At 46.9% G+C, this 25,161-nt stretch overlaps 1 protein-coding gene across 10 annotated transcripts in view; it reads right to left on the bottom strand.

The window, feature by feature from the left end:
* LOC119706386 (rho GTPase-activating protein 7-like) overlaps positions 1-25,161 on the bottom strand; it is a 46,319-nt gene that overhangs the window by 19,245 nt on the left and 1,913 nt on the right. The window contains exon 1 of one of the 10 annotated variants that reach the window (XM_038150013.1): positions 2,084-2,629. The exons of 2 other annotated variants lie outside the window; for them this stretch is intronic. In XM_038150013.1, coding sequence (XP_038005941.1) covers positions 2,084-2,375 — 292 coding nt within the window. In that variant the 5' untranslated portion in view covers positions 2,376-2,629. Of the gene's footprint in view, positions 1-1,839; positions 2,630-25,161 lie in introns of those variants that run through there. 7 more of the 10 variants (XM_038150014.1, XM_038150020.1, XM_038150016.1 and 4 more) reach the window with 7 other exon arrangements.

The raw sequence follows: 25,161 nt of genomic DNA, 5'->3' as shown, positions 1-25,161 counted from the left end.
CAGGTCCTTTACACAGTGACTTAGATCCTGTCATTGCTGCTTGTGCTGGAAGCGACAAGAGGTTTTCAGGTTCCATTTGAACTTCAAATGATGACTTTCCCATCACATCTTTCTGGTTTGTGCATCTTCCTAGGGCTGTAAGAATTGATGTAACTTCCCTGTGACTTACAGCTGCTAATGAGGCATTTCATTTTACACATACCCTGTGAAAAATGCATTTGCCGTGCTACAACTCTGATTTCTGGACGTTCAGAACTGCATTTTACCTGTGACAGGATTTTTAATAACTGTTTTTATTTACATTATATCCTTTTACTTAAAAAGAGAGTTGGAGCATGATGTCTGCTCCATGCTGAAGGCTCAAATGCTATGCTTTCAAAGTAGGGTGTTTGCACTGACCAAGATAAGCAGTCAGGGACTTGTAAAACTGTCCAACTCTCCAAGAGCTAAGATGGATCATAAATAAGTGGAAATGTTTATTCTGTTTTCTCTTGTGCAATGCAAAATATCAAAGCTTAATTGTACTTTACTAGCCCACTCGAGGAAGACGGGGGAAAAAAAGATATTACAGCTTGGAATTTAGCCAGGATAATTTAGGCTCCATGCAGATAGTGAACATAAATGTCTGGAAAATGAAAAGGCCAAGATATTTGTCCTTTCATTCCTACTTTACTATCATGCTGGTGTTTTGGAACTGCAGCCAACTCTTCAGTTATCACAGCTGGGAACTGCAATGTATCCCAGAACTTTGTGGCAACCTTAATTGCATCTTTATCCAGCTCCTTGGCATCAGCTCCCAAGCTGATTACCAGGACTCCCAAGCTGATAGTAAGGCCTTTACTTGGGTCCTTGTCATTTTCCTCCCCTGTTGGTTCCTGGGACCCAGACAAGTTTAAAGGAATTTACTTTGCAGACCACATTAACTGGCTTGTCAGCACTGGCTGATCTTTGAATTGCTTCTGAGTATGTTAGAGAAGGTAGTGGTTGCTCTACAGGAATTTTGAAGGGCTTGAGGAAAGTTGGTACCTAATTCACATCAACTTCAGGAGAAATGAGAGTGTAACTCTCTAATTTCCAATCCACACTGGAAAATCCTTATCCAAGTAAGGAAGGGGTTTATCTCCCTGCCATCTAATCCCAGATATGTTGCTTCACTGTGCTTCAGCCCTGCTGGCTGCGAAGCAGGAACAGATCCCACATTTCTCTGAGGCAGAAGCTCCTTATGGATGTTTTTTCACAGGACCCTTGTACACGATTGAGAAAAATTTGATGCAAGATTTCTGGGAGGAACTGTAGCAGGGAGGGCACTGCTTGCTGCCACTAGAGCCAATACCAATAAACCTATAGCACAGAAGTAACAAACCCCAAAACAAGTGAACTGTCTGTGCTCTTTCACTGCATAGCACTAAGTTTTCTTTAATTACACAAAAGGCCAGTAACACCACAGAGCGTGATACAGGTCCGACCTATGTGTAAGGAGCTATTTAACCCAACAGAGACTGCCCAGTAAATGGTTGTAACTAAAAGCAAGCTGGATTATTGCCCCGGCTGGGCTGTGCTGAGCCTGCTGAGCCCAGGGCACTGGACAAACTTTCATTGTGTCACTCTGCCCTGATGGAGCTTGTTGATATTCCAAGATATGCAACAAAGTCAGACAATCTACCTGGAACTTTCCAAGTGCATCCAACAAGTCAGCAAAAGCAGCAGCTACTAGAAGAGCATGACCCAAAGTGGTGACAGCTGGAGAGCCACTGTCACCCTAACAGAGCAGTGGCGGAAACAGCAGCACCCATTGGATCCTTATCTGGGAATGTCATCAGCACCCACCTGGATCCTCACCTGGGGATGTCATCTGCCACAGCACCCACCTGGATCCTCACCTGGAGATGTCATCTGCCACAGCACCCACCTGGATCCTCACCTGGGGATGTCATCTGCCACAGCACCCACCTGGATCCTCACCTGGGGATGTCATCTGCCACAGCACCCACCTGGATCCTCACCTGGGGATGTCATCTGCCATGGCACCCACTAGATCCTCGCCTGGGCATGTCATTTGCCGTAGCACCCACTGGATCCTCACCTGGGGATGTCATCAGCACCCACGGGCTGCTCACCCGGGGCTGTCGTGTGCCGCAGCCCTTTGCCCGCCGCAGCCGCCCGGCTCCGCTGCCTGCGCCGGCACCGCCCTTCCCCGGCCGAGCCCCGCCCGGCCCCGCTGCGGCCCCGCTGCTGTCCGTGCCGCAGGAGGGCTGGCCCGGCTCCCTGCCCGTCCCTGCCCGTCCGTGCCGGCTGTCCCTGCCCGTCCCTGGCTGTTCAGAGCCGCTGTCCCGCACCCGTGCCCCGCACTCGTTCAGATCAAGGCAAACCGACATCCCCTGGTTCCCTTGCTGGCTAAAGTTTTGCCAATGTCATTCCTCAAAGTTTTACAAAATCAGCTATTTTTTTTCCCCCTTCTTTTTCCAAATACACAGAACCGTGCTGCCTCTACCCTGCCCAAACGAACCGGACCCACGCTGCATCCCGCAAAGGAGATGCTGTGCCCAGCGGCACAGGAGGAACGGAGCAGAGCTGGGACTGGGGATTCATCCCTAAAACAGACCTCTCATCCCCGCCACCGAGTGTGCCCCAGCCTCACGCTGTTCTGCAGTGTTGTTTTGCAGTGGGGTCCCTCGCCACAGCGCTTTTCATGGATCAGACAGAACCTGGGCTTTATCTTGCTGATATGGACTTAGTCTGACTAGAAAGGATTTGTGGTCTGAAAAGCTCACATGCAGTTGAGCAACGAATCTGGGTGCTAAAATCATATTAGCATGTTCTTCAACCTCTGCAACAGACTCGACTTCTTTGCTTTTGCTGTAGTTCATTGCTGCTATGATTTGACTTTATTCTTTTAATGATGCAGCACAAAATCTAATAAAAACCCCTGATCAGTCTTTGCAGCCTGAACAACCATCAACAGGTACAGAGTGGCAGGTAGGCTGGTCTCAGAAGAACATATCAAAAGTTTAAAATTATTTCACTAGAAGTTAACTTTAAATCCCTAATAATTTTATATCTGCTGTCAGGCATTACAGTTCAATAGGGCAGATGGAAGGGTGGGATGCTGTGTTAATTTACAGAGGTTGAAAGGTAATTCAGACTCTGTGAACAACTTCAGGAAGCCAGACCAGGCTCTAAATTTCTGTAAAACAACTTCATGCAGTGTTTGGGCTCTTAGAGTTTGGTGCCTAAAACACAGCAGCGAAAATAAGAACTTGAATGAAGTGGATAAGCAAAATTTTTAAATTAAAATTAGAATTCTTATAGATAAAGAAATCTTCTTTTTCCCAATCTCATTTAGGGACCTTATACCCTAATGAAGTTATAATTTATGGGTGTGTTTCATTATCACTAGTTTTCTGTATAACAACCAAATGCAAAATTTGCACAGACCTATGATTTATTTTTGTGCAATTGCTTCCTAAATGGGCAATTTGTATGGCACAATGAAAAAGATGTTTGATATTGGCACTGGGTGACACAATACTAAAGAAATTAGGCTAGTGTGATATATGGCATTAGCCATGATTACCTAAGAAAATGCTTTTTGCCAGACCCACCCAAAGCCATATAAAAAGTACACACCCTGCTCTGATTAAATTTGCAGCTATGTGCTTGGATTAGGAAGACAGAATGTATCATTTAAACCTGGGGATAACATCAGCAGGCTGCTCCCATCCCATAGAAATGCTCCAACCAGAGCCTGCAGTTTCTCTTTCCCACCCATTTTCCTTTGGGCATTTCCCATGAGATGACAGTGCATAACCCTAAAATGCTCATTTTCTTCCTCTTTAACAACAAACTACCATCAAGCTCCCTAGAGCTGTGTGGGTTACCAGCCAAGGGAAGACCCACATAAAATCTTAGGGGTGAACTCCTTCAGTCCAACAGAGCAGTGAGTGAAGAATTTCTGAAGGCTTTCCAGGCAGGAATCACATTCCTCCATTTTGACCATTTTTTGTCTCCTGTAGGACAAGGAACCCAGGGAATCCTGGCATCTGCCTCTCACTAGAGGAGGCCCAGCCCACACACAGGAGGCTTACATGCTGGAGTAAAGGGTGTCTGCAATGAGGATGTCTCAGCTTCAGAAGGGGCATTTGGGTATTTTCACAGCCTGTCAAACCCTCCACTTTCAGCTGCCTGGCTCATGACTTGTGGGGCTGCTGATGGAGGTTCCCAAGCTGGAGGAAAAGACAAGAAAAGGTTTCCTGCTCACCTGGGTTCCCAGGTTTCTGCTCACCTTTTCAGTTCCCAGCTCTGCAGCTTGCCAAGCACCACAATAACATCACTAGAGCCTCAAAGCTTATGCCATTGTTTGGGACTGACACCTGGAAAATGGGATCATTTTCCTCAAATGGTCCTTGTTGCTTGATTTCCTATTTTCTGGACCCACCTGCCTCGCTGAAGGCTCTCCAGAACCTTTCTGATCTTGGCCTTCCTTCCAAGCCTTGGCCAGACCCCTGACTGTAGTCAGCACATGCAGGGATTCTGCCCACAGCAGCTCCAAACCACTCACGTTCCACCTCACTCAAATGTGGTGAAAACAACCCTAGAGAGGGTCTGTGGTGGGAATAGAGTATAAGAAATGTGTCAAAAGCAGCTTTACCCCCAAAGAGTTGCAGCCAGGCCAATTATCCAAGATCAGAAACAGGCTTGACTCACAGCTGGAACCAATAAGGAAGAACAGTCCTGTAAGACAGGGAGAACTGGGACCTAGAGTCAGTTACTGTATGGACTTTGAAGAAGAAGGAGCAGTGTTGAGAAGAACTACCCATGAGAAATCACCGAGAAGGTATGGGACTCTTGCAATAAGATAACAACACTTTTACATTGAGAACACAATGAGGGTCCTTTTAAACAACTTCACAAAGTACTGCATGACCAAAATTAATTGTTTTTAGAAATGAGCCTGCTGCTGCTGAACCCCTCACTCATGCTTTACCAAAACTCTGCAGAAGCTCAAGTCTCCAAAGTTGTTTTAGACAGTCACTGTGCCAAGCAATGGAGTCACTTCCCATTACAGCCAAGCTCCCTGCATATTTTAATTCCTGTCACTGGAATATTTCCCTTACATTTACAAGAGATCACCTCACTTCTTTCTTCCGCTCTCTCCCTTTTACCACCTCCCTCAACACTTTTCTTGAATCAAAGCTGAGTGACATTTCATTTCTAACTTTCTCCTGGTAAGATCTCAGAGTAATTGTTTTCTTTTTTCTTCTCTGATCATCTTGAGTTCACACAGGAGATCAAGGAACCTAACTTCAGCTGTGACTACACTAGGAGGCATCAAGAAAGATATTTCTATGGAAACAAGTCGTTCAGAGAGAAGCCAAATGATTAATTAACAAGTTAGACCAATCAGGAGGAAAAATGCAGAATAAAATGCAGGCAATACATTGAGACAGTTAATAAAGGGGGATGTTAAAGGTGGTAGGGAATAACTGTCAGTTAGAAAGAAGAAAATTAATAAGCTCATTAGAAAAAGATTTAAAATTGAAAATAATTAGATGAAATTAAGTGGGGAGGGGGGGAAAGATAGGTTAACAAAACCAAAAATTCCTGAGAAGGAACTCCATTGATTGAAAAGTACTTTTCCAGGGACAAAGACTGGAACTTTATAATCTATGATGCAGGAGAGGTTAAACAAACTGCACATACATGTACTGCAGGGGGAAACATGTATGAGCAGAAACACTGTGTCACTATTTTTCCTCTCTGGTGACAAGAGTAAGCTGAATAAAGTCTTTAACCCTTTTTAAAAAGAGGAAAATAATATTGTTAAATCTAGACTCTTGGATATGCTGAAATGCTGTTGAGGTGAAGTCAAAACTTAAACCCATCATATTATAGAAGTGGCATCTTGTTACCACTCTGGTCTTCCTGTCAGAAAGCAGCTGTGTGAGAACAGAAGTATGAGAAAATAAGCACATTCAGTGGCCCCCTGAAATTAACAATAGTTTTTTTCCCTGAAAGTCAAGATAAAATGGTTTGGGTCCAAGTCATTCAGAAAGCTCTTGGATTACAGGAAGCCCATTCTCTTGCTTTGTCCCTCTGTAGTCATTCAAAACCATTTAGACCTGATTTTCCAGGCTTCACCATCAAAATCTTAAAACATGATTAAAAACTTTGAAATGGTTTTCATGTTATTTTCTCCACCTCCCAATGAACTTTGCTTGGCTGCTTTCACTGGGACATTCCAGTGAAACCTGCAGCAGATAAAGCATTATCCCCTTTCCAAGCTTACTTTCACAGAGCAGAACTCTAGAAAATGCTGCTATGTATCCTAAGAGGATCAGGTCATTGTTAATTCTGATTTTTACATCTTCCTTTCTAAACCCAGCCTTCAATTAAAAGGTGACAACAACACAAAATGGTAGGGAATTACCCATACCCTACCCTCCCTTATCTCTTCTGGAAATTCCTGCAAAATAAAACCCAGGGAGAATTCCCCTTCTAATACTAGACAACAGAACTGAGATTCAAAGACAAGCCCTTTTTAAAATGGAAATGTAAAATGTCCTGGTTATTCCTGTGTCCCTGAGAAGTTTGTGCCTTTATATGGCTGTTTACCTGCTCCTGTGATAATCATAATGCTGTTATGAAAGGAAATATTGTGGAATTGTTGCTCCTGGAAAACAACACAATGTTGTCTTAGCCAGCAGGTGTCAATTGATTTGATCTTTCCTCCTTCAAATTCTGATGCCCCAATTTCCATTAAAATAGTGTAATCTGTTTCTCATTAGAGCAGGTCAAATCTCAAGCTTTTGCCTTCTGTTGTTAAAAGTTAAGCATTTTTTTGGAGAGGAAAACACTATGCTATCATAAGGAATTCCAGGGATTTTCTGAGGAACTTTTAGGGTTAGACTAAACAAATCAAAGAATTCTTTCAGAACTATTGAAGTTCCTAAAATGTGGGTGAGAGAACGTGGCAACAAAACCCATAACTTCTTGTTTCAGAGATTCACAGAGACCATTTAACATGAAAAAGCTCAGGAGAAATGTAGTGGGTGCATGGAGCTGGAAATCTATGTCCAATGTTCATGTCTAGGAACAGAGTGTGGAGGAGTTTAACTAGTGCAGGGAATGGGGTACCCAGAGCAGAATCACAGCTCTGACCCCCTGCCAGCCATGGAAAATGAGCAGAGTAAGCACTTTGATTTTCTCATCACTTAACTACTTCTACCTCAAGAGCCACTTAAAAGCAAAGGTGACATTGAAGGCAGAGCCACGGACACTTCTGAAGTCTCTACATGAAAGCTTTAACCTGCAGAGCCTTGGCCAGGGCTCTTGGGGAACAGAGCAGAATCTGTGCTCACAACCAGACCTTCCCAAGGAGGGAAAGCCCTTGATCGATAACGCAGCCTTGGAGGCTTTTTTCAGTTCTTTCTTCCAAAATGTAGTCCATGCTTTGGATAACTATAACTGGATTGAAAGCATACTGCAAAAAAAGTTCATGTTAAAGTCAACATCTGACTGCCCAAACTTAAAAAACCAGTTCTGCCTAGGTTTCAGAAAAAAAGAAAATGTTGCTTGTAATCTCTTATATTTCCTACTCCCAGTATTTTCTCTAAAAGCTTTTGTCATCTCTGTTATTAAAATGCATTTCTAGAATCATAACAGAACTTGGGCTTGATTTATTTATGCTCCAGCAAGAGCAGGCCCTTCATAGAGGAATGAATAAGCTGCTGAAATGGTCCTGAGGAAGCTTTTAGATTGCACCTGCTTATATTTGGACCAGAGATATTTGGGAATAGATGACTCTAACCTCTGTGCACCACACAGGAGCACTGTCACTAATGCTTGTTTTTTTTAATCAAAGTAACATCATTTCAGACATGACAAATGTTTTCTCAAGCAAAGCAGTCTGGCTAGAATCTGCTGCTCTCCAGAGTACATTTCTGAGACTAATGTTCCTTAGAAGGAAACTCTTGAGGGTTTTCATGTGAGGAACAAATCCAAAAGAGTGAGTCCCCACAGAACCAGCACGTGTCCCAGGCATTAGTGAACACAGTGTCCTGCCTTGGACGGTGGTGGTCGTTGCCAAAGACATTACATGACGTGGGAGAGCCAGACAAACACATGGGAGCAGGCAGAACATCACAAAATGTATGAAGTTCCTCTACGTAGTATGTGTGGAACTGTATGGAAAAGAAAAGTATCTTCTTTCTACTGCTCCCACAGAAGAAGCCACAGATTTTGATTCACCAAGTCTTGTTCCACAGCCCTCTGCCCACTGCCTGCTTGTGGTGACCTGGATGGGAGTTCCACATCCAGGATGCCCTCACTGCTGCTGTTCAACAGGGATATTTTACATGGAGGGAGAAGTTAGGGACAGAAGCAGCTCACCTCTGTCTCAGCACTGACACAATCTACAGTCAGTGATGTCCTCTCTCTTCTGGAAGGGTTCTGCAGGTTGGGCACACCTGGGGGGCCTCATTCCTGCTCAGAGTGACTGTCAGTTCAGCAGCTCATAGAACAAACTCACCAGCACATTTTCAGCTGTTTAAATAAATAAACCCAGACCGCTCACTCTATGTCTTACTAGGCATGAATGGGTGATCCATTCTAGAAACAACACTTTGGCATTTGAGAAATAAAACTATTTGCATAAAATAACCAACAGGAGCCACTTCTGTGCTGCTGTGTCCCCCTGAGACGTGAGCAGGTGTGAAGTTGTTCACAAACCCACAGTGAGCTGTTCTTTTCTCCAGCCAGTGCAGTGTGAGCCATGTGCCTTGGCACAAACAGGAGACTTCCCCTGGTGCAGCCCCACCATTTCCCCAGGGTTTGAGTTTGGTTTGCAGGGAAACAGTTTCAAGAGGGAAATTCCTCAAGAGACTGCAGTGTTCACCATCCCTGGCTGAGGAGGTGATGTGCTCATTTCTATGACAGATGCTTAAGCTTTTCATTTGAATCACTAATGTTAGGCCAATGGTCAACTTCTGAAAATGCAATTGTTGTTTGGGAGAAATAACAGCCAAAAGATTTTGATAAATAGCCTCAACAGATTCCATCAATATATGTAGCATTTTCATCTGAAAAGCAGCACAGCTCATATCTGGACCTCAGAGAAACTGAGGCTTATTTTGGCTTTTCACTCTGGCACTTTAAATGAGAAGAAGATGTCAAAGGGAGCAAGAATAAAGCAACCAATGAGGAGGAGAAAAAAAAAAAGGAAACTGCAGATCGGTATCTGTAAGGCAAAGTGTAATACTGCAGGAGCAACTCTTTCAAATCCATTTTCCAAATGTACAAGACGTGCTGTCTAGTCAGGGAGCTACTGAGGAGCTCCCCTTGCAGCCCTCCCATGGATTGCGACAAGAGCCAAGGAACGGGTCAATATTCTGAGTGCTTTAAAAATAATTTCCTTTGCAGCAGCTCTAAAAAGTGGAAATACCTTGGAAAGATGACAGTGTTGCTTTAATCATGTATCTCATTTTTACAATAGGCCTGGAATTGATGTCAAATCAATTTAAAGGCAACATAAAAGCAGATTCATATACTATAGTAGGCTTAGCCTCCTTAATAGACTACAGTGTATCTCTGCAATGCCTGGGAGCTTGTTTTATTCTCTGCATGATAATTGTTTACTGAAAGATGAGAATAAAGTTGACATATAAAACCAGCTTTTAAAATATTTTAGGAGTATATTAGAGCTTTGGAGATAAATATTTAACATAATAAATAGACAATGTCCAGCTCTCTTGTCTGTTGAGGAATAGATTTCCCCTCTTTCCAGCACCCACCTGTACTGACCTAAAATGTTCTGTCTAATAATACTGAGAAGAAAATACTGGAAGACTTCAGTCATGGCTGAATGGAAAATTGACTCCCCCTTCCTAAAATTTAGCTCTCTAAATACACAGATGGGCACCAAACAGAGGAACTATAAAGAGAGCCTAACCAGCTCAGAGTGGGATGGGGATGCTGGCAGTTTTCCTGTCCTCCCAGAAAGCATTTCTGCTTCCACACTCAACTGTCCCAGCTGCTGGGAACCAGGACATGGCCAAACCCAACGTGGGGCAGCACCTCCTGCCCTAGGCATGGACTAGCTGGGGGCCAGAGCACCGGGACGGACTGCAGGCACCGACCCCCGTGCACGGGGGCTTCCAGCAGCTCTGTGTGCTGTGATGATAAATGTGATGATAAATATGCTGATATGTGTGCTAGGGGTGCAGAGTGTCTCTCGTCAGAGCCTGAGTTGTGTACATAACTCGTGCTGACCTCCCCCTTCTCCACCGAGGCACTCCTCCGAGCCAGAGATCTGTCGGGCGTCACCAGGCTGCTTATTTGACGCACTATTTTTAAATAACTCACAAATATTTAAACAACATTTCTATCAGCATTACATATTTAGAAGACATCCAGGAATGTCAAGAGTACCCGAGCTGGCTGGCCCACTTTGAGCAGAGCCCTGCAGCAGTGCCGAGTTGTGGAGTGGCCTGCAGCTCACACCAGCTCATGCACAGCCCCTGGCAAGCGGCGCGGAGCTTTCAGCACCCCGGCGAGAGGGCTCTCGTGAGACAGGCTGGGAATGGAGTGTGACTGCCTGAGACACCCAGCCTTGGTTCTGGTGTACTTGTGATTTCATTCTGGGGGATAACAAAGAGCCCAAAGGCACTGCTGAAGACATCAATATCCAGTTTTTGGTCCTTTCATCTCTGTGACGTCTCTCAACTGCTCCCAGATCCTCTCCTGGAGGAGCTGGCAGCACCCATTCTGGCTAACAAAGCTTTGCTGGTTCTGAGAAAGGCTGTGAGCCTCAGTTAGTCTGGAGACTAACTTCACTTCAGATTTCAGCAGCACTCAGTCCTTGCCTAAGGCTGGAGCAAAGCTTGGTGCCAGTCTGCCTGTGATGGGAGGCTGCATCTATACTTATGTGTGTTCAGGCATAACACAGCCCTTTATTGAGCCAAACAACTTTTCCTTGGATGTCTTGGCTGTGTAGGTTTTAGAGGACATGGAGCTGATGGTTAGTCTGGATGCTAACTGAGCCAGTGCTCCTGTCACACAGCAGTGTGGAGACAAAAGCCAGTTGGATTTTAGTCCTAATTTAATGCACATTTAGGATACATGGCTGTATCTTCCATAACATCTCCACTATCAGGTGATGGGTGTAAAGGCATCCGCTCTCCAGGCAATACTGCAAACCAATTCAACAATCAATTTCTGCTTTGAAAAAGAAGCAAGGCCAGTAAAGCTTGGTTTTGAGACCCAAAAGCCTTTGCATTGGTTATTTTACCACTGTCATATCTGGCTATAACAGACTTTCAGAACTCAACAGAGGAGTGTTTCACACATTCTGAATTTGAAGATTGCTGCTAAGATGTTCAAAATAGAAATACTGACACTGAAGCACCCAAACCTGTTCATAAAAGCACTTCACATCAGAAGACATTGATGTGCTTTAGCTCACTTCAGATTTCAGCAGCACTCAGTCCTTGCCTAAGGCTGGAGCAAAGCTTGGTGCCAGTCTACCTGTGATGGGAGGCTGCATCCATTCTCACGTGTGTTCAGGCTCAACACAGCCTTTTATTGAGCCAAACAACTTTTCCTGGGATGTCTTGGCTGTGTAGGTTTTGAGGGGACATGGAGCTGCCAGCTCACCACAGCATTGTCTTGAGAGAGGGCTGGCAAGGAGTATGAAGCACATTGCAAATCTTCACCTTCTTCTCAAAGCAGTGGTGGCTGAAGGTGGCTAAGTCAGACTGGCAGCAAACACACATGCATTTCCTCTGCTTGCCAAGTATCCACAACATTACTTGGGAGGAATGCCATAGGCTGGAGCAGGTTTGGAAGGAACAAGGTACATATCAGGTACATGGGAAAGATGGCATGTTGAGTTTGCATTCCCTATGTAAAAGGCTTTAGAAGGACCAAGAAAAAAGCACATTTTCCTGTCAGTATTAGGATGCCAGCACATGTAAACACCTGTGAGTTGTGCCCTGCAGAAAAGCAATTTCTCACTTTCTGTAAAACATCTTCCTCTAATATTTTGCTTACTACATGGCCATCTCAGTAAGATCTAAATCTATTTTGCAGAGCAGGCACCATCCCTATGTTTGTCACTGGCAGAGAAGTGAAAGGACTCCAAACACCCTTCCCAACTTGCTGCCAGTACATACAAAGTAGGAACCCAGATCTCAGCCAGGCCAGAGGCTGGATGTGCCCTTTTCTGTAGGTGCAAACCCTCCAGAAATGAATGGGTAGGTGTGGGCTGCAGTTCATGTGTTGCTAAGTTTAGGGACATTTACCTTTGCCCACAAAGCACTGCCACATATTTCTGTGACAGGAGGCTTTGCCTTGTCTCCCCACATTTAAGAATAACTATTGTTGTCAGGTTCCAGCTGGACACAGGAATGCTGTGCAGTTTCTGCTGTGGCATTCAGATAGTCCTTACCTCTGATAATAGAGAGTGAGGGAGTGCCTGGGCTGACAGGACCTGATGGGTTGGTTTACATCAATATCACTCACTCAACTGCACTATAACTTTTTGCAGTTCTTCTAAAGGAGGCAGTATAGAAAAAATTCATACACAGTGTCTTTGCTCCTCTCCACAGATGCCTCACTTCATCTTTAAGAAATAAAAACAGCAAAAGGGAACGGAAACAAAAAGGAAAGGACACTGCTCTGTTGCAACATCAAGCCAGCGTAAGCAGTGACAGCACCCACATGAAATATTTTACCATTAATGGCTCCAATAGAAATCTTTCTGGATGATCTATGGAAGCTCTGTAATCAGAAATAGTCTAAGCTTTGCTCAGTCCCATTTCAAAATCATGGTTCTCTGATGAGAAGGGAGCTGCCCTCACATGTACCATCAAATTTAGAAATCCATTTAAGTCCTTTTGATGTTATTTGAATGATCACTTCTGAAAGGTTATAAAACAAAATGCAGCTAAGCCATATTTGTTTTTTCTGCACGGTTTGGAAAGTGTAAACACTTAAATCATCGACAAAGTGCATATCATTCATATTCACCATACCTTTTAAAAGCATACTTAGCATACCGCTGAGAAAGATTACTCTGCTGACAAAAATCAAGTGTCTGGATTAATTTAAGGGAGTGCATTTCACAATCCATCATTCCAGAATAAGAGAACAAGGAACTGCTCAGTTAAATTAAATTGTGAGTTACTCTGGAACAAATTAAAGGAAATTAATCTCTGCACTGTGTCTAGTCCAGACGTGTAATTCGGGGCTGATGCTATTAAAAGCCAAACGGTCTAGCTGGGCTTCATAAAGACTGAATAATTTTACAACTAATATTTGTTTGCACTCTTGCACAACATGAGAAGCAGCAGGATTTGTGGCTTGTAAGATGAGCTGGCATTTCAGGCCAGTGCTCTTCAAGGACTTTTTGAAGGAGAACAGGTGTGGGAAAGCAGCCTGGGAATGGTGGGGCAGAAGCAAAGAGGTCAGCAAAGAGAGAGGATGCTCCTTGCTCCCACCATGGCATGTCTGAATAGCAGGGACACTTTGGTGGCCACAGGGCTGGATTTGGTCCATGTGGGTCAGCTCAAGGGCTCTGTGTCACACCCTGCCCAGCCACTTCAGTGGGGCCCTTCTGGGCTGCAAGGGGTTTGCTCTCTGAGAAAAGGATTTATTTGGTAACCCCAGAGCCCATATGCAGACCAAGTCCAGCTCAGCAGAACAGATGATCTCCTGAGGAGACTCTAAAAACAACAGAGTGAATGAAGAAACTTAATAGAAGAGTGTAATAAGTGGTAACAATCAGTTTTAGCTTTGCATGTGTTACCCAAAGCCCACTTCTCAAAGTGTACTTTTACTCTTTTCCTTTTCTCCTTCCCCCCCACCCTAGTCTTTAAATAACAATTTACTATCAACTGCCTCATTCGTTTTCACTTAAAATTTTCAGTTTCAGTTTCTTTTCTTTTTCTCTTTCCCCCATCCCCCATCTTTAAACAACCATTTATCATCAACTGCCTTCTTAATTTTCACTTTAAATTTTCAGTTTCTTTTATCTCTGGCTTTGTATAGATATATTTAATCTGAACTTTTCATAGCAGAAGAAAGAGTGGTTTGAAAAACAATGTTCCAATGGGATGAAAACCCCTTTATAACCAGTTGCCCTTAAAAAGTAAATCAGAATATTATCCTCATATACCTGACAGCATTCCAGGGAAAGCATGAGCATATTTAATTTACATTAATTGCCCTAACTAGGTCGTTTAGGCAGTGGTGGCTGTGGCCAGTGGAGGAGCCAGCTGAGCACTGAGAACCTGAAATGTTTAGTGACCTGGAAGGTTTAATGGCAGAGCAGGACTTCAGTCAGGGTGAAGCATTTCGGAAATCTCAAGGCACAGAGCTCCATTTTTCCAGGTGGGGCAGACACTGGAGAGAGAGTGAACCTGTGTCTTTGGGCTGGAGCTGCAAGGAAACCTGCAGGAGAGGCAGCAGTGCTGCTCAGGCTCCTCAGCCTGCAGCCTGAGTTGTGTAACTCCTCAGAAATGCATGCCTGCAGGCTGCTGTGCTGGGCCAGGCTCCTCTGAGCTGAGCAGTCAGGAGTCAGCTCCACAGCCTCAGCCATGCAGGCAGCCACAAGCTGTGACCTCAAGCTGCTTCTGGGGCTGCCACCAGCAAACAGGACAAGTGGATTTCATCCCTGGCAGCAACAGCTCGTTCCTCTCTTGTGTCCAGCCTGATGTGGTTATCCCTGGTTTGTAAATCCACACACTGATCAGCTTGGGAGTTAACATCTCCATAAATTCTGATTTCCAACGTGCCGTACTTCTCCATAGCAGAAGAGGCATTTTGGTGGCCAAGGTTCTACCTGCACTATCCAGAAAGGACCACAGTACAGGGGAAGGTGTTCCTCTGAAGAGCTCTGCTGTCCCAAACATTACCTGGGAGGAATCTTCACCTTCTTCTCAAAGCAGTGAGAAGAAGCACATTGCAAATCTTCACCTTCTTCTCAAAGCAGTGAGAAGAAGCACATTGCAAATCTTCACCTTCTTCTCAAATCAGTGAGAAGAAGCACATTGCAAATCTTCACCTTCTTCTCAAAGGTGAAGTGGTGGCTGAAGGTGGCTAAGTCAGACTGGCAGCAAACACACATGCATTTCCTCTACTTGCCAAGTATCCACAACATTACTTGGGAGGAATGTCATAGGCTGGAGCAGAGTTAGGTTTGGAAGGAACAAGGTACATATCAGCTACATGGGCAAGGTAATAAGTCAAGTTTGCATTCCCTGTGTAAAAGGCTTTAGAAGGACCAAGAAAAAAGCGCATTTTCCTGTCAATATTAGGATGCCACCACACATAAAAGGTGCAAGAAAAAAGCACATTTTCCTGTCAATATTAGGATGCCACCACACATAAAAGGTGCAAGAAAAAAGCACATTTTCCTGTCAATATTGGGATACCAGCACACATAAACACCTGTGAGTTGTGCCCTGCAGAAAAGCAATTTCTCACTTTCTGTAAAACATCTTCCTCTAATATTTTGCTTACTACAAGGCCATCTCAGTAAGATCTAAATCTATTTTGCAGAGCAGGCACCATCCCTATGTTTGTCACTGGCAGAGAAGTGAAAGGACTCCAAACACCCTTCCCAACTTGCTGCCAGTACATACAAAGTAGGAACCCAAATCTCAGCCAGGCCAGAGTCTGGATGTGCCCTTTTCTGTGGGTCTAAACCTACAGAAGGCAAAGTGAGGGAGGAGATATGCACAAGGGCATACAGCAGGGGAATAATGGGCAAATCCAAATAGAAAAGCTCTTCCAGAGCCTCACCCTTCAGGCCAGCCACACGCTGTCTATTCTGAAATCAGGAAAAATGAGCATGGGTGAGAATTTCCATCATCCTAGTGTGATTAATCCCGCTCTGCTGAAATACCAACCATTTGTTTTTATACATTTGGCAAAACACCTTTCCCTTTTATTGCCTCGGCCAAATCAGCCCAATTTTTCAGGCAGATTGGGCATTTGGCAGTAATGCACCTAAATGGCTGTGCTGCTGCAGGATGGCCGAGCCCTGGCACGGGGAGATTGATAGCACTGAGCCCCAGGTGAGGCTGCTCCATTTTCCTGCAGACTGATTAGCACTGTCTATTCCAGCCATTTAAGTGTTTTTTCAAAGAACACATTTGAAGAGCTGAAATGGATACACACTGTCAGCTCCTGGCAGTTTAAGTGCAAACAGCTGCCCTGAAAGCCCTGTGCAGCACCACAAAGAGATGAGCCTCTATGAAAGCTAGTCAATCAAAGAAGATAAATCTTTGTGTCAGTTCCAATTATTGAGATACTCCAGTTAACTCAGGGAATCACAGACATTAGACTGGCTTTAAATGCCCACGTGGTTGAGACTGTACCATTGCTCCTGGGAGGCAATTTCACTGTCTGACAGATCAAGAGGCTTTTCTCAGCTAGTTAATTCCAATTAAGTTTTTCCTCTCAATTTCATCCCACTATCCATTATCCTCAGTCAGCTACCCTTCACAATTCCTCTCCTGCCGTGCTGCTTGTGCCAAGACCTGGAAATAGTGACATTATTACAAATACCTGGTGATGACACCCATGAGGCCTCCTAGTGCCTCCCAGGCCTCGGAAAAAAAATCGTTTCTGTCTTAAAGAGCTTTTTTCCAGCTTCTACAGCCTTTAAATAAAGCTCTACACTTTAATTTAGGTATGTCAGTAACCTCCCCTCCTTGTGCTTTGCCTCTTGCCCTCTGATAAGCTTTGTTTCTCCTGGCTCCCCTGACTTCAGGTAGCAATCAAAGTGTAAAGGAGATGAGTTTAGATGGTGCAACACTAGGAAAGAGCTGCTGCTGCAGAATTACCTCCTGGTATTTTTCTACAAGTCTACAAGCACCGGTGTCCTGGAAGGTGTCATGAGAATAGGTAACAAAACACAAAAGAGTACACTGCTGCCTCATGGAATTTATATAAAGCAAAATTACAGGAGATTCCAGTAAATAATTCCTTTCCTTCCTCCTCCAAAAAAGTAATGGGAATGGCTGTGCCCTTCAAAGTGGATGGGATTCATCAGTGTCTTGTCTCTGATATCAAAAGAAGCTGGTCACACAGTACAGCTCCCCTTCCCTCAACCACATTGCTGTTCCTCTCACACACTCAGGAAGACAAATGGAATTAAACAAGCTGTAAACATATTCTTCCAGCTCAGGAAGGTCAAGGGGTTTTCAAGTTTATTTCAAGAAACAAGAGGAATTCAGCCCTTTATTCAACACAGCAGCCAGCATCAAAGGATGGTGAGCTCCTCTGGGGAAGCAGGTCCCCTCACCCCAGGGCAGGGCTGCCAGGGGGAGAGTGCGGGCATGGCCAGGTCAGGGCTGGATCTCCAGCCCAGATTTACACCAGTGTAAAAGAAAGCACTCCCCAGCCCACTATTTACATTATTCAGGCCAAGGAAAAAATGTAGTGGCAGCTGTGAACAGCCCTGATAGGAGGACCTTCATGCAGGGGTTTCGTTTGTTGTTGCAGCTGACTCTCTGCATCTCCTTTATCTTCCCCCCCCTCCCTTTCAGAGATGGTTGACCTTAAATGCAAAAGGATAACGTGGGTCAGGAGGAGTGTTTATTATGCATGAGTTATTTTCTTTCATGTTAGCAAAATCCTTTTGTAGAAGTTGGCAGAAGTCCCTGTTACAGCTAAATTTTGGACCCATGGGTGATCTGGAATTTAAGATTATTTATGTCTCAGTATAAAAAAAGCAGTGGAAAGGAAGCAAATTCAAAAAAAATAATCAGAGCACAGCTGAAGTCTGTAGCTTTACTTGTTTAAAGCATTCAAGTCAATCACTGCCCTCGTCTTCACTGATGTTGGGTGGTTGTTTCAGTAGTTTCAGGCTTGTCTTTAGAAGCTGGAGCATTTGTAGAAATTACACACCACACTATTTCAGTGCTGTTTCACAAGGCAAGGAGCATGAAGCACTTTACAGATTCCAAGAGCTGACTGGCACTGAAGAGCTCCTGGGTACAGGTGTGCTGACATTACCTGCAACTCCTGTTACACTTTAACCTCTTTGCACTGCAGGTACAGAGAGGAACAGCAGGTGGGGAGCAGATCCTGCTGCTGCTGTTGTCACTCCCTCCCCAGTCCCCAGGCCATGGCTCTCACTGGGCTGGGTGACAGGCAGCCAGACTCTGCAGTCCTCACCCACTCTGCTACGTGAGTCCCCAGCAGATCTCCCCTGGCTCCAGGGAGCTGTTTGCACTGTAAGAAGGAACTGCTGAGTGTGAACCAGAGCTGAAGTTCAGCCCTGGTCTGCCAGGGCTGTCCAGGCTGGGGTCATTGCAGGGAAGATCATTCCTGAAGGGTGGGGCTGTAAAGAACATTTTTAGGAAAGGGCTATTTTTGTGTGCTTATTCCCAGAATGGTCCCAGGTTAAATCCATACTGGCTGTTTTTCCAAGTCTCATTTACTCCTAATCAACATTCACAGAAAACTGAGGCAAAAGTTCTTAAAATATTCAGAAAGCAGCTTTTCTTCTTGACATGCTATTTTACAGCCATCTTCCAGCAAAGGTAAAGAGAAAACCACAGTTGCTGCTCATACCAACATGCACAAGAGAAAACTCTCCAAACCTTGTACCATCAGAGTCAGGGGCCACCCCCAGAGACAGGGTAAGCTCTGCCCACACTTCTCCTTTGCTCATTTTTGCAGCGGACCCCTGTGCAAACAGACACCATTCCGTGATCCCAGAGCCCACCCCTCCTGTGCACAGAGCAAGGAGGAAAGCAGCACCCCCAGCCCCTCCAAACTCTGCCCCAGCAGCCAGGGGTGGCTGCTCCTGCTCAGCCCGAGGATGAGCAGACCCGTCTCAGCTTTGGAGAACACATTTGAATGCACAGCAGTTTTCACTTTGAGGTGTCCTCCCCCTCCAGCACAGCAGCCATTAAATGTGTGCGTATTTAATATTTAATGCTCTGCCAGCTCTGCAGCCACGGGCTGGATCAGCAAGGGGAACTCGCCTGAGTGATTCAGGTGTCTGTGGAATGTCAGAGCCTGCAGGTACAGCTAGGGTGACTTTTTCAGAAGTTTCTACATTTCTTAGGCTCTTCAAGCTCCATTGAAACTTGCTTGAGGTGAATTTGAATGTAACATAGGCCCCCAGATCTCTTTTGTATTTTAGGTTAGCTTCTATCCCTAAATTTTGCAATAAATAGCAAACAGACACTGCTTGGAAAGTTGGGAGCAGAGTAGGAGTTTGGATAGCATGATCATGCGCGTAAATGAGCAAAATTCCTTTGAATATTGAAAGTATATTTAATGTGGTGCTCAAGGTCACACAGCAAATCAATGGGCAGAACAGAAGCAAAGCCCTGGGGGCATATTACTTGCAATCAGATGCAGCAGTAATTGAGTAATTGCACAGACTCAGAAGCAGCATTACATCAACTTAACATATGGCTGGAAAGGGGCTTGGGGAGCTTCAGTGATTTGCTGAAGGGGAGAGAGAGTCAAGAGCAGGGCTGGCATTAGATTTGAGCAGCTAATATCACACAGGTAGCCTGGCACAGGGAAGTCTGCTGCTATTTGAACTCCATAAAAATTCTGATTTTAGTGCCTTAGTTTTCAGTATATCCACTGCTGGAAACATGAGGAGTCCTCCACTTGAAGGACACATCTTGCTGCCTGTTGGCACTGTGCTGGGAGACCCTGAGGTGAGAGACACCCAGTGACTTGGCTCTGGCACCTGGCATGACACTGCTGGGTAGGTGTGTCCCAGTGAGAACCTGCCCCTGGGCTGCTGAGCTTCCCCACCAGCTGCTGGCCCAGCAGCACCTTCACCAGCCCTACGTGGCAACCACTTGCCTCTCGTTTCAGCTGTCAAAATTCTATTTATTCTAGTGCAGTATTTCCTGTTTCCCTAATTTGGATGGTTCCCTCAGTCATTTTTCCACTAAAATGCTTAAGCATTTTTTGAAAACATCTAAACAGGAAGAGACCTGACCTCTCCTCCCTGAACATCGTGTGCTCCCTGCTCCTGGCAGCAGCAGATCCCTCCTGTGCCAGCTGCTGCAGTGACTCCAGAACAGGCTGAGGGTGGATCCCATACCTTGGGATGCACGTGGGCTCTGCCTGTGTGCACTTAGGGCTTGCCTTGAAAGGCTCAGCAGTCCTGGGATCCCAGGCAAAGCCCTTGCTATTCACACTCTGCTGCTCCCCAGTCCAGCTCCCTGCCTTGGCTGCCTGTGCAGAGGGATCCCAGACTCTGGTCAACCCCCAAAAAGAGCAATGCCCACTGACTCAAAGGGTTTGATGCTGAGCCAGACACTGCAGGCAGACACTGGGCAGCTCCTCCCCTGTGCACTGTCCCTGGGACAGAAGGGCCTGAGGGGTTTTCCCACTTGGGGCATCCATCCTCACTGTCCCTCACCTGGGAAAATGCAGCCCCTGGGGCAGAGCCATCCCAATCCCCACCTCCAGCTGCTTCCAGCAAAGGCCCCATGGAGGAATTTCTCTTTCCCTGAGCTGGACAAGCCCTACACCCCAGGATTTGGGTCTGTGTTTGCCCTCCCTTGCCGTTGGGATGCTGGAGGAAGCAGGTGCATCCAGCCCAGCCCCACTGCAGGACCCAGGGACACTTTGAGGTGCTGGGATGGGATCCAAGGACACTGCTCAGTGCCAGGCTCTAGCTCCTCTCCTTGGGAGAGCAGTGCTGCCCTCAGCAGACATCACACCCCGGGGTTTTGGACAGACAAACTCCCTGCAGATGACTGATGTTGAGAGGGGCAGCTCTGCAGCAGAGCCCAGAAGCAGTGGGGAGGTACTTTCCTTACTGCTGGCAGGGCAGAGTTCCCTGGCACTGGCACATCCCAGCTCTGGGGCACTGCACTCAGCCCTGGGGAGCACAGCTGGGGTCTGTGCTGCATTCCCAACCAACAGGGCACTGGGATAAATGGGAAAAAGTCAGTTGTGCCTTCAGGAGGTGGAGAAGCTAATGCACTTCGTTTCCAGGAGCATCCACATAGCCCCAGGGAAGGAGAGAAGTGGTGCCAAAGCCTCTGTCAAGCCCTCTGGCAGTGGGACAGCGAGGGAGTTACCCTGCAGCCCCTCTGCTACAGAGCCCACCTCCCCAAGCTGGGCCAGCAGCCACCCTGCCTGGGCTCTGCTTGCAGAGGTTCCATAGCCAGGCTCCAGATCCAGCTCCTTGCTGGTGCAAATCAAAAGCTGGCACACCTGAGGGTGACAGGACAGAAAAAGAGTGAAAAAACCCAAGTGAAAGGAGACTTGGGGCCCTGCATGTGTCTGTGCCCCCAGATTGCTCCTGCAGAGCTCTTGGGCAGCTGCCTGCCAGCACACCCTTATCTGCACCCTCCTCCAGAGGCCCTCAGTGTCTGGAAATCACAATCAGTGCATGCAGTGGGACATATTTAACATACTCGTGTGGGGCCTTGCAGCAGTTTGGTCATGCTGCAGAATTAATCTGAGATTGGTGATAACTGCAGAAAATTAGATTTATGTTAATTTTTTTAACGTTGGAGGTTTTTCTCAAAAAGTTGTTGTTCCAAGTCCCAGCTCTGTTCTCCAGCAGTGAATCTGTAATGCCACCCTCCTCTGCCACAGCAAGGAGCACTCTGGGGTGTCTCTGGGGCTTGGGCAGGTGGCCTCACCTGGCTGCTTGGAGCAGGAGCCAGGCTGTGGCTGTGTTTTTGTGGAATGCTGTGAGGCTACATCCCTTCCCCAGAGCTGGAACTGGGCTCCAGCTTTCCCAGCACAGCAAATCCTTCTTCTCCCAGCTCTGCTCAAGCACCTTCTGCAGGGGCATGGGAATGACAGCGTGCTCAGCTCTTGCTCTCTAAGGAAAGAGCAGCACATGGAGCATTTTGGGAGACTCCTGATACTGAGGCACAGTCACTAACTGAGGCTAAGCAAGATTTGTAGATATTCTGGACTGGTGCCAAGGAAAGGGGAGAAGGCAATCCCAGACAAAGGAAAGCAATCCTGTGTTATTGGTCAGGAAGATTCATGAGGTGAACATTAATAGCAGCAGAGGCTTGCAGCACCAGCCCATCCATCTTGCCTGTGGCAGGAAGCACACCCTGCTGGGTGCCTGGGCAGCACGGGGGCTGACAGCCAGGGCACCAGCTGCTATTTACAGTTCTCCAGGTTCAGGGGTACCGGCAGTGGCTCCTCTCTGCACACACCGAGCACAGCCCTGCTTCCCCTCCCTCACTGTGCCCACCCAGCCTCCCTGTGCACAAGGAGCTGCAGGGGAGCTGCTCCCCAGGCTGGACCAGCAGCCAGAGCACAACATCCCTGCTCAGGCTGGGCAGAGCCTGATCTCAGGATCAGAGAGAGCACAAGGAAAGCATCCCACTGTACATCCCTGGCTGTGTTTGTTTGGTCTTAGATTGGGAAAGCTGTGCTTGATTTTGGTGGCAAATGAAAGCCACAGAGTGATGCCATCATGAATTCAACAGCTACACTTCACCCAAGAGCTGCCTGGGTGCAGTGGGTGGGGTGGCCTCACCAGTCTGGCTCTGTTCATAAACCACTTCAAACAGGAGGCTTTAAATGCTGTCATTGCTTCAGTTAACTCAGCAAATGCTTCTCACTCTTATGCACTCCTAGTCTTTTAATAACATACCAAGCTTTTTACAGAGCTGTCCCAAGTTCAGAAGAGGACTTGCCTGTCCCATCACCAGCCTGCCCAAAGCTGACCACATACACATTCTACCCCTGCTCAGCACAACGCTCACTGGAAAAACACCCACAATTAATGCTCCCTGTGCTACTGAGCCCATTAAAGATTCAGCTTGGATGGGAGAGGAAGCGCAGGGTCCAGCACGGTTTCCTGTGTGCTATAAATAGCCACTGGGATGCTTTAGGCAGAGGTCAGCCCCAGGCAGCTGCACAGTGCTGGCCTCCTTTGCCTTGTGCTGGTGCAGGGACAAAACTTGTCCCCTCTTAGAGCAAGAGCTTTGGGACACAGAGGGCTCCTGCTGCACCACCCGATGTTAATCAGAGTTTGGCATTTGCTGCAGTGGGAGCAGGGCCACTGATACCTGCCAGGGCAGGGGTCACACCAGGGTCACCCCCATGGGCTGCCACCATGTGAACCTCTCCAGTCACCTGCTGGTCTCTCAGACTTTGCTGAGTGGCACATGAAATGTCTCCAAAATGCTCTTGAAGACAAGAACAGACAAAAAGATGCTATTTGTGTGCTTTGGTCCAGCAAAGGGACTTTAGGAAGCAGTTTTTCCCTGCCCAGGGTGGGCTGGTTGGGGGTCCCCAGCACAAGTGGCACTCCTGGTCCCTGCAAACCCAAGCCCACTGTGACATCTAGTGGCAAGTTACCCCGGAGCCCAGGGAAAGCTGTGTCTGACAGGCCTTTCCCAGAGCTCCCTGACAGCCAGCCCAGACAGCTTTGCTTTGTCACAGGCTCTTGAGGTGCCTCTGTACATCTAAACCTGTATTTCTGTGTGCCAGTGAGTGCTGCACGTGTGTGTGAGTAGGTGTGAGAGTGTGACAGCTCCTTGCTCAGGCTGAGGTGTGCAGGTGACAGGGACCATGTTTGGTGTGCAGCTTGGGCCATTTGTGACATGGCTTTCAACCTGTGTCCCCCAGCAGTGACCAGTGCTGGTGTTTGACCAGCTCAGGGGGCCTTGCCAACACTTCCCAGAAGCCAGGGGCACACAGATCAGAGAGCTGGAGCAGCAGACAGGGCACCCTGTTTCCTTCCTGCACATTCACCTCCACCTCCTCCCTGTCCTTTGGCAAGGCTTATTTAATATTTCACCCTTTTTTGCAGACTCTGTTCGATTTTATGCACAACCATCAGTGACATATTCCATATTAGCTAAATAATGATACAGAAATTAAATCAATAGGCTTTTCCTAACAAGTAGAAAGGCCCCATCATGCACCTCTGGGCAGCATGAGTCAGGGATGTCATCTGATTACTGGGCTGCTTTGTGAAAGAAGGGACAGATACCAAATATGGGGAGTAAAACTGAGAAAAAAAAAAGGTCACATTTCAAGAAGATCCTCATTCCTGTGTGAGAGTTCAGAACTGGGCAGCAAAGAGGGAAGCTGCTGTGCAGCACATGAGCACCAGCCCCTTCACACAAGCCCCACCACAGACCTGACCCCACAAACTCCCAGCTCCTGGAGGATGATGGAAACAGCAGCAAAGTCAGTGGTGTCAGAGCCCTGGGAAGCTGAAACCAGGGTGGGCAGCACCAGTCCTGCTTCAGGTGCTTCAGGTGTCTGAGCAGGCTGAGACCCACGAGTGGGGCCAGAGGATGTCAGGCACCACAGCAAAACCTCCCGAGCCATCAGCAGGGCCTCTCCTTCGTATCTGCCTTTCATAAAGCTTTGCTTAATGCACAAAACGCATTCTATATGATTTATTCACCAGAGAAGCCAAGTTCCCTTCCCACACAAGCATTCCTTCCAACAGCTCCAGCTCCTGCCTTTTCCCAGGAGCACTGAGGGAAGCAGGATGAGGTGGAGGAGGGATGGGAACAGCAGGCAGTGTGTGTGCTCAGCCCCCTGCTGCACAAGGCTTGCTGGACCAGTTTTTGGCAGGTGTCAGATTTTTTGGAGATCTGGATTTTTGGCAGGTGTCAGATAACATTAACCCTGGAAGTGTGAACCCTGGAAATGGTGAACTTCAGAAGCTGAAACAGCAAATTTATATCAAAAAGAACAGCAACCCACACAAAAACACTCCCAGAAACACCTCCCCACTTCTCAACAGCTCTCTGATCACAGGGCTGGTGCTGGGGACAGGGGGGACCTTGCTGCCAGCCAGAAGTGCTGACTCCAGCAGCCCCCAAGCAGCTTCCTCAGCACTGCACAGCCCCCCTGGGTACTGCTGGACCTGGCTGCTCCAACCCTGCTGCCCACCTCAGGCTGGGCTCCATGCCTGGTGCTCCTGCCAGCAGCTGTCCCCAGGGAATGAGCCCACAGAGAGCAGGTGGATGGTGCCTTCTGCCTGCCCAGTGCCCCTGTGGCACAGTCATGGCTAAAGGAGGGTTCTTCCCTGTGGCACAGCCCTCCCTGACCTCCAGCCAGCACCCCTCTGGTCACTGCCCACAGTGGTCATTGCAGCAGCACTGCAGGGCAGAATGCTCCTGTGGTGAATACCTGGCAACACAGCCCATCCCTGTCTCATGACTCTCAGCT

The sequence above is a fragment of the Motacilla alba genome, chromosome 13 (assembly GCF_015832195.1).
Source record: "Motacilla alba alba isolate MOTALB_02 chromosome 13, Motacilla_alba_V1.0_pri, whole genome shotgun sequence".
NCBI lineage: Eukaryota > Metazoa > Chordata > Aves > Passeriformes > Motacillidae > Motacilla > Motacilla alba.
Note: the sequence above shows the minus strand (reverse complement) of the source record. Positions and strands in the feature narration are given on the sequence as shown.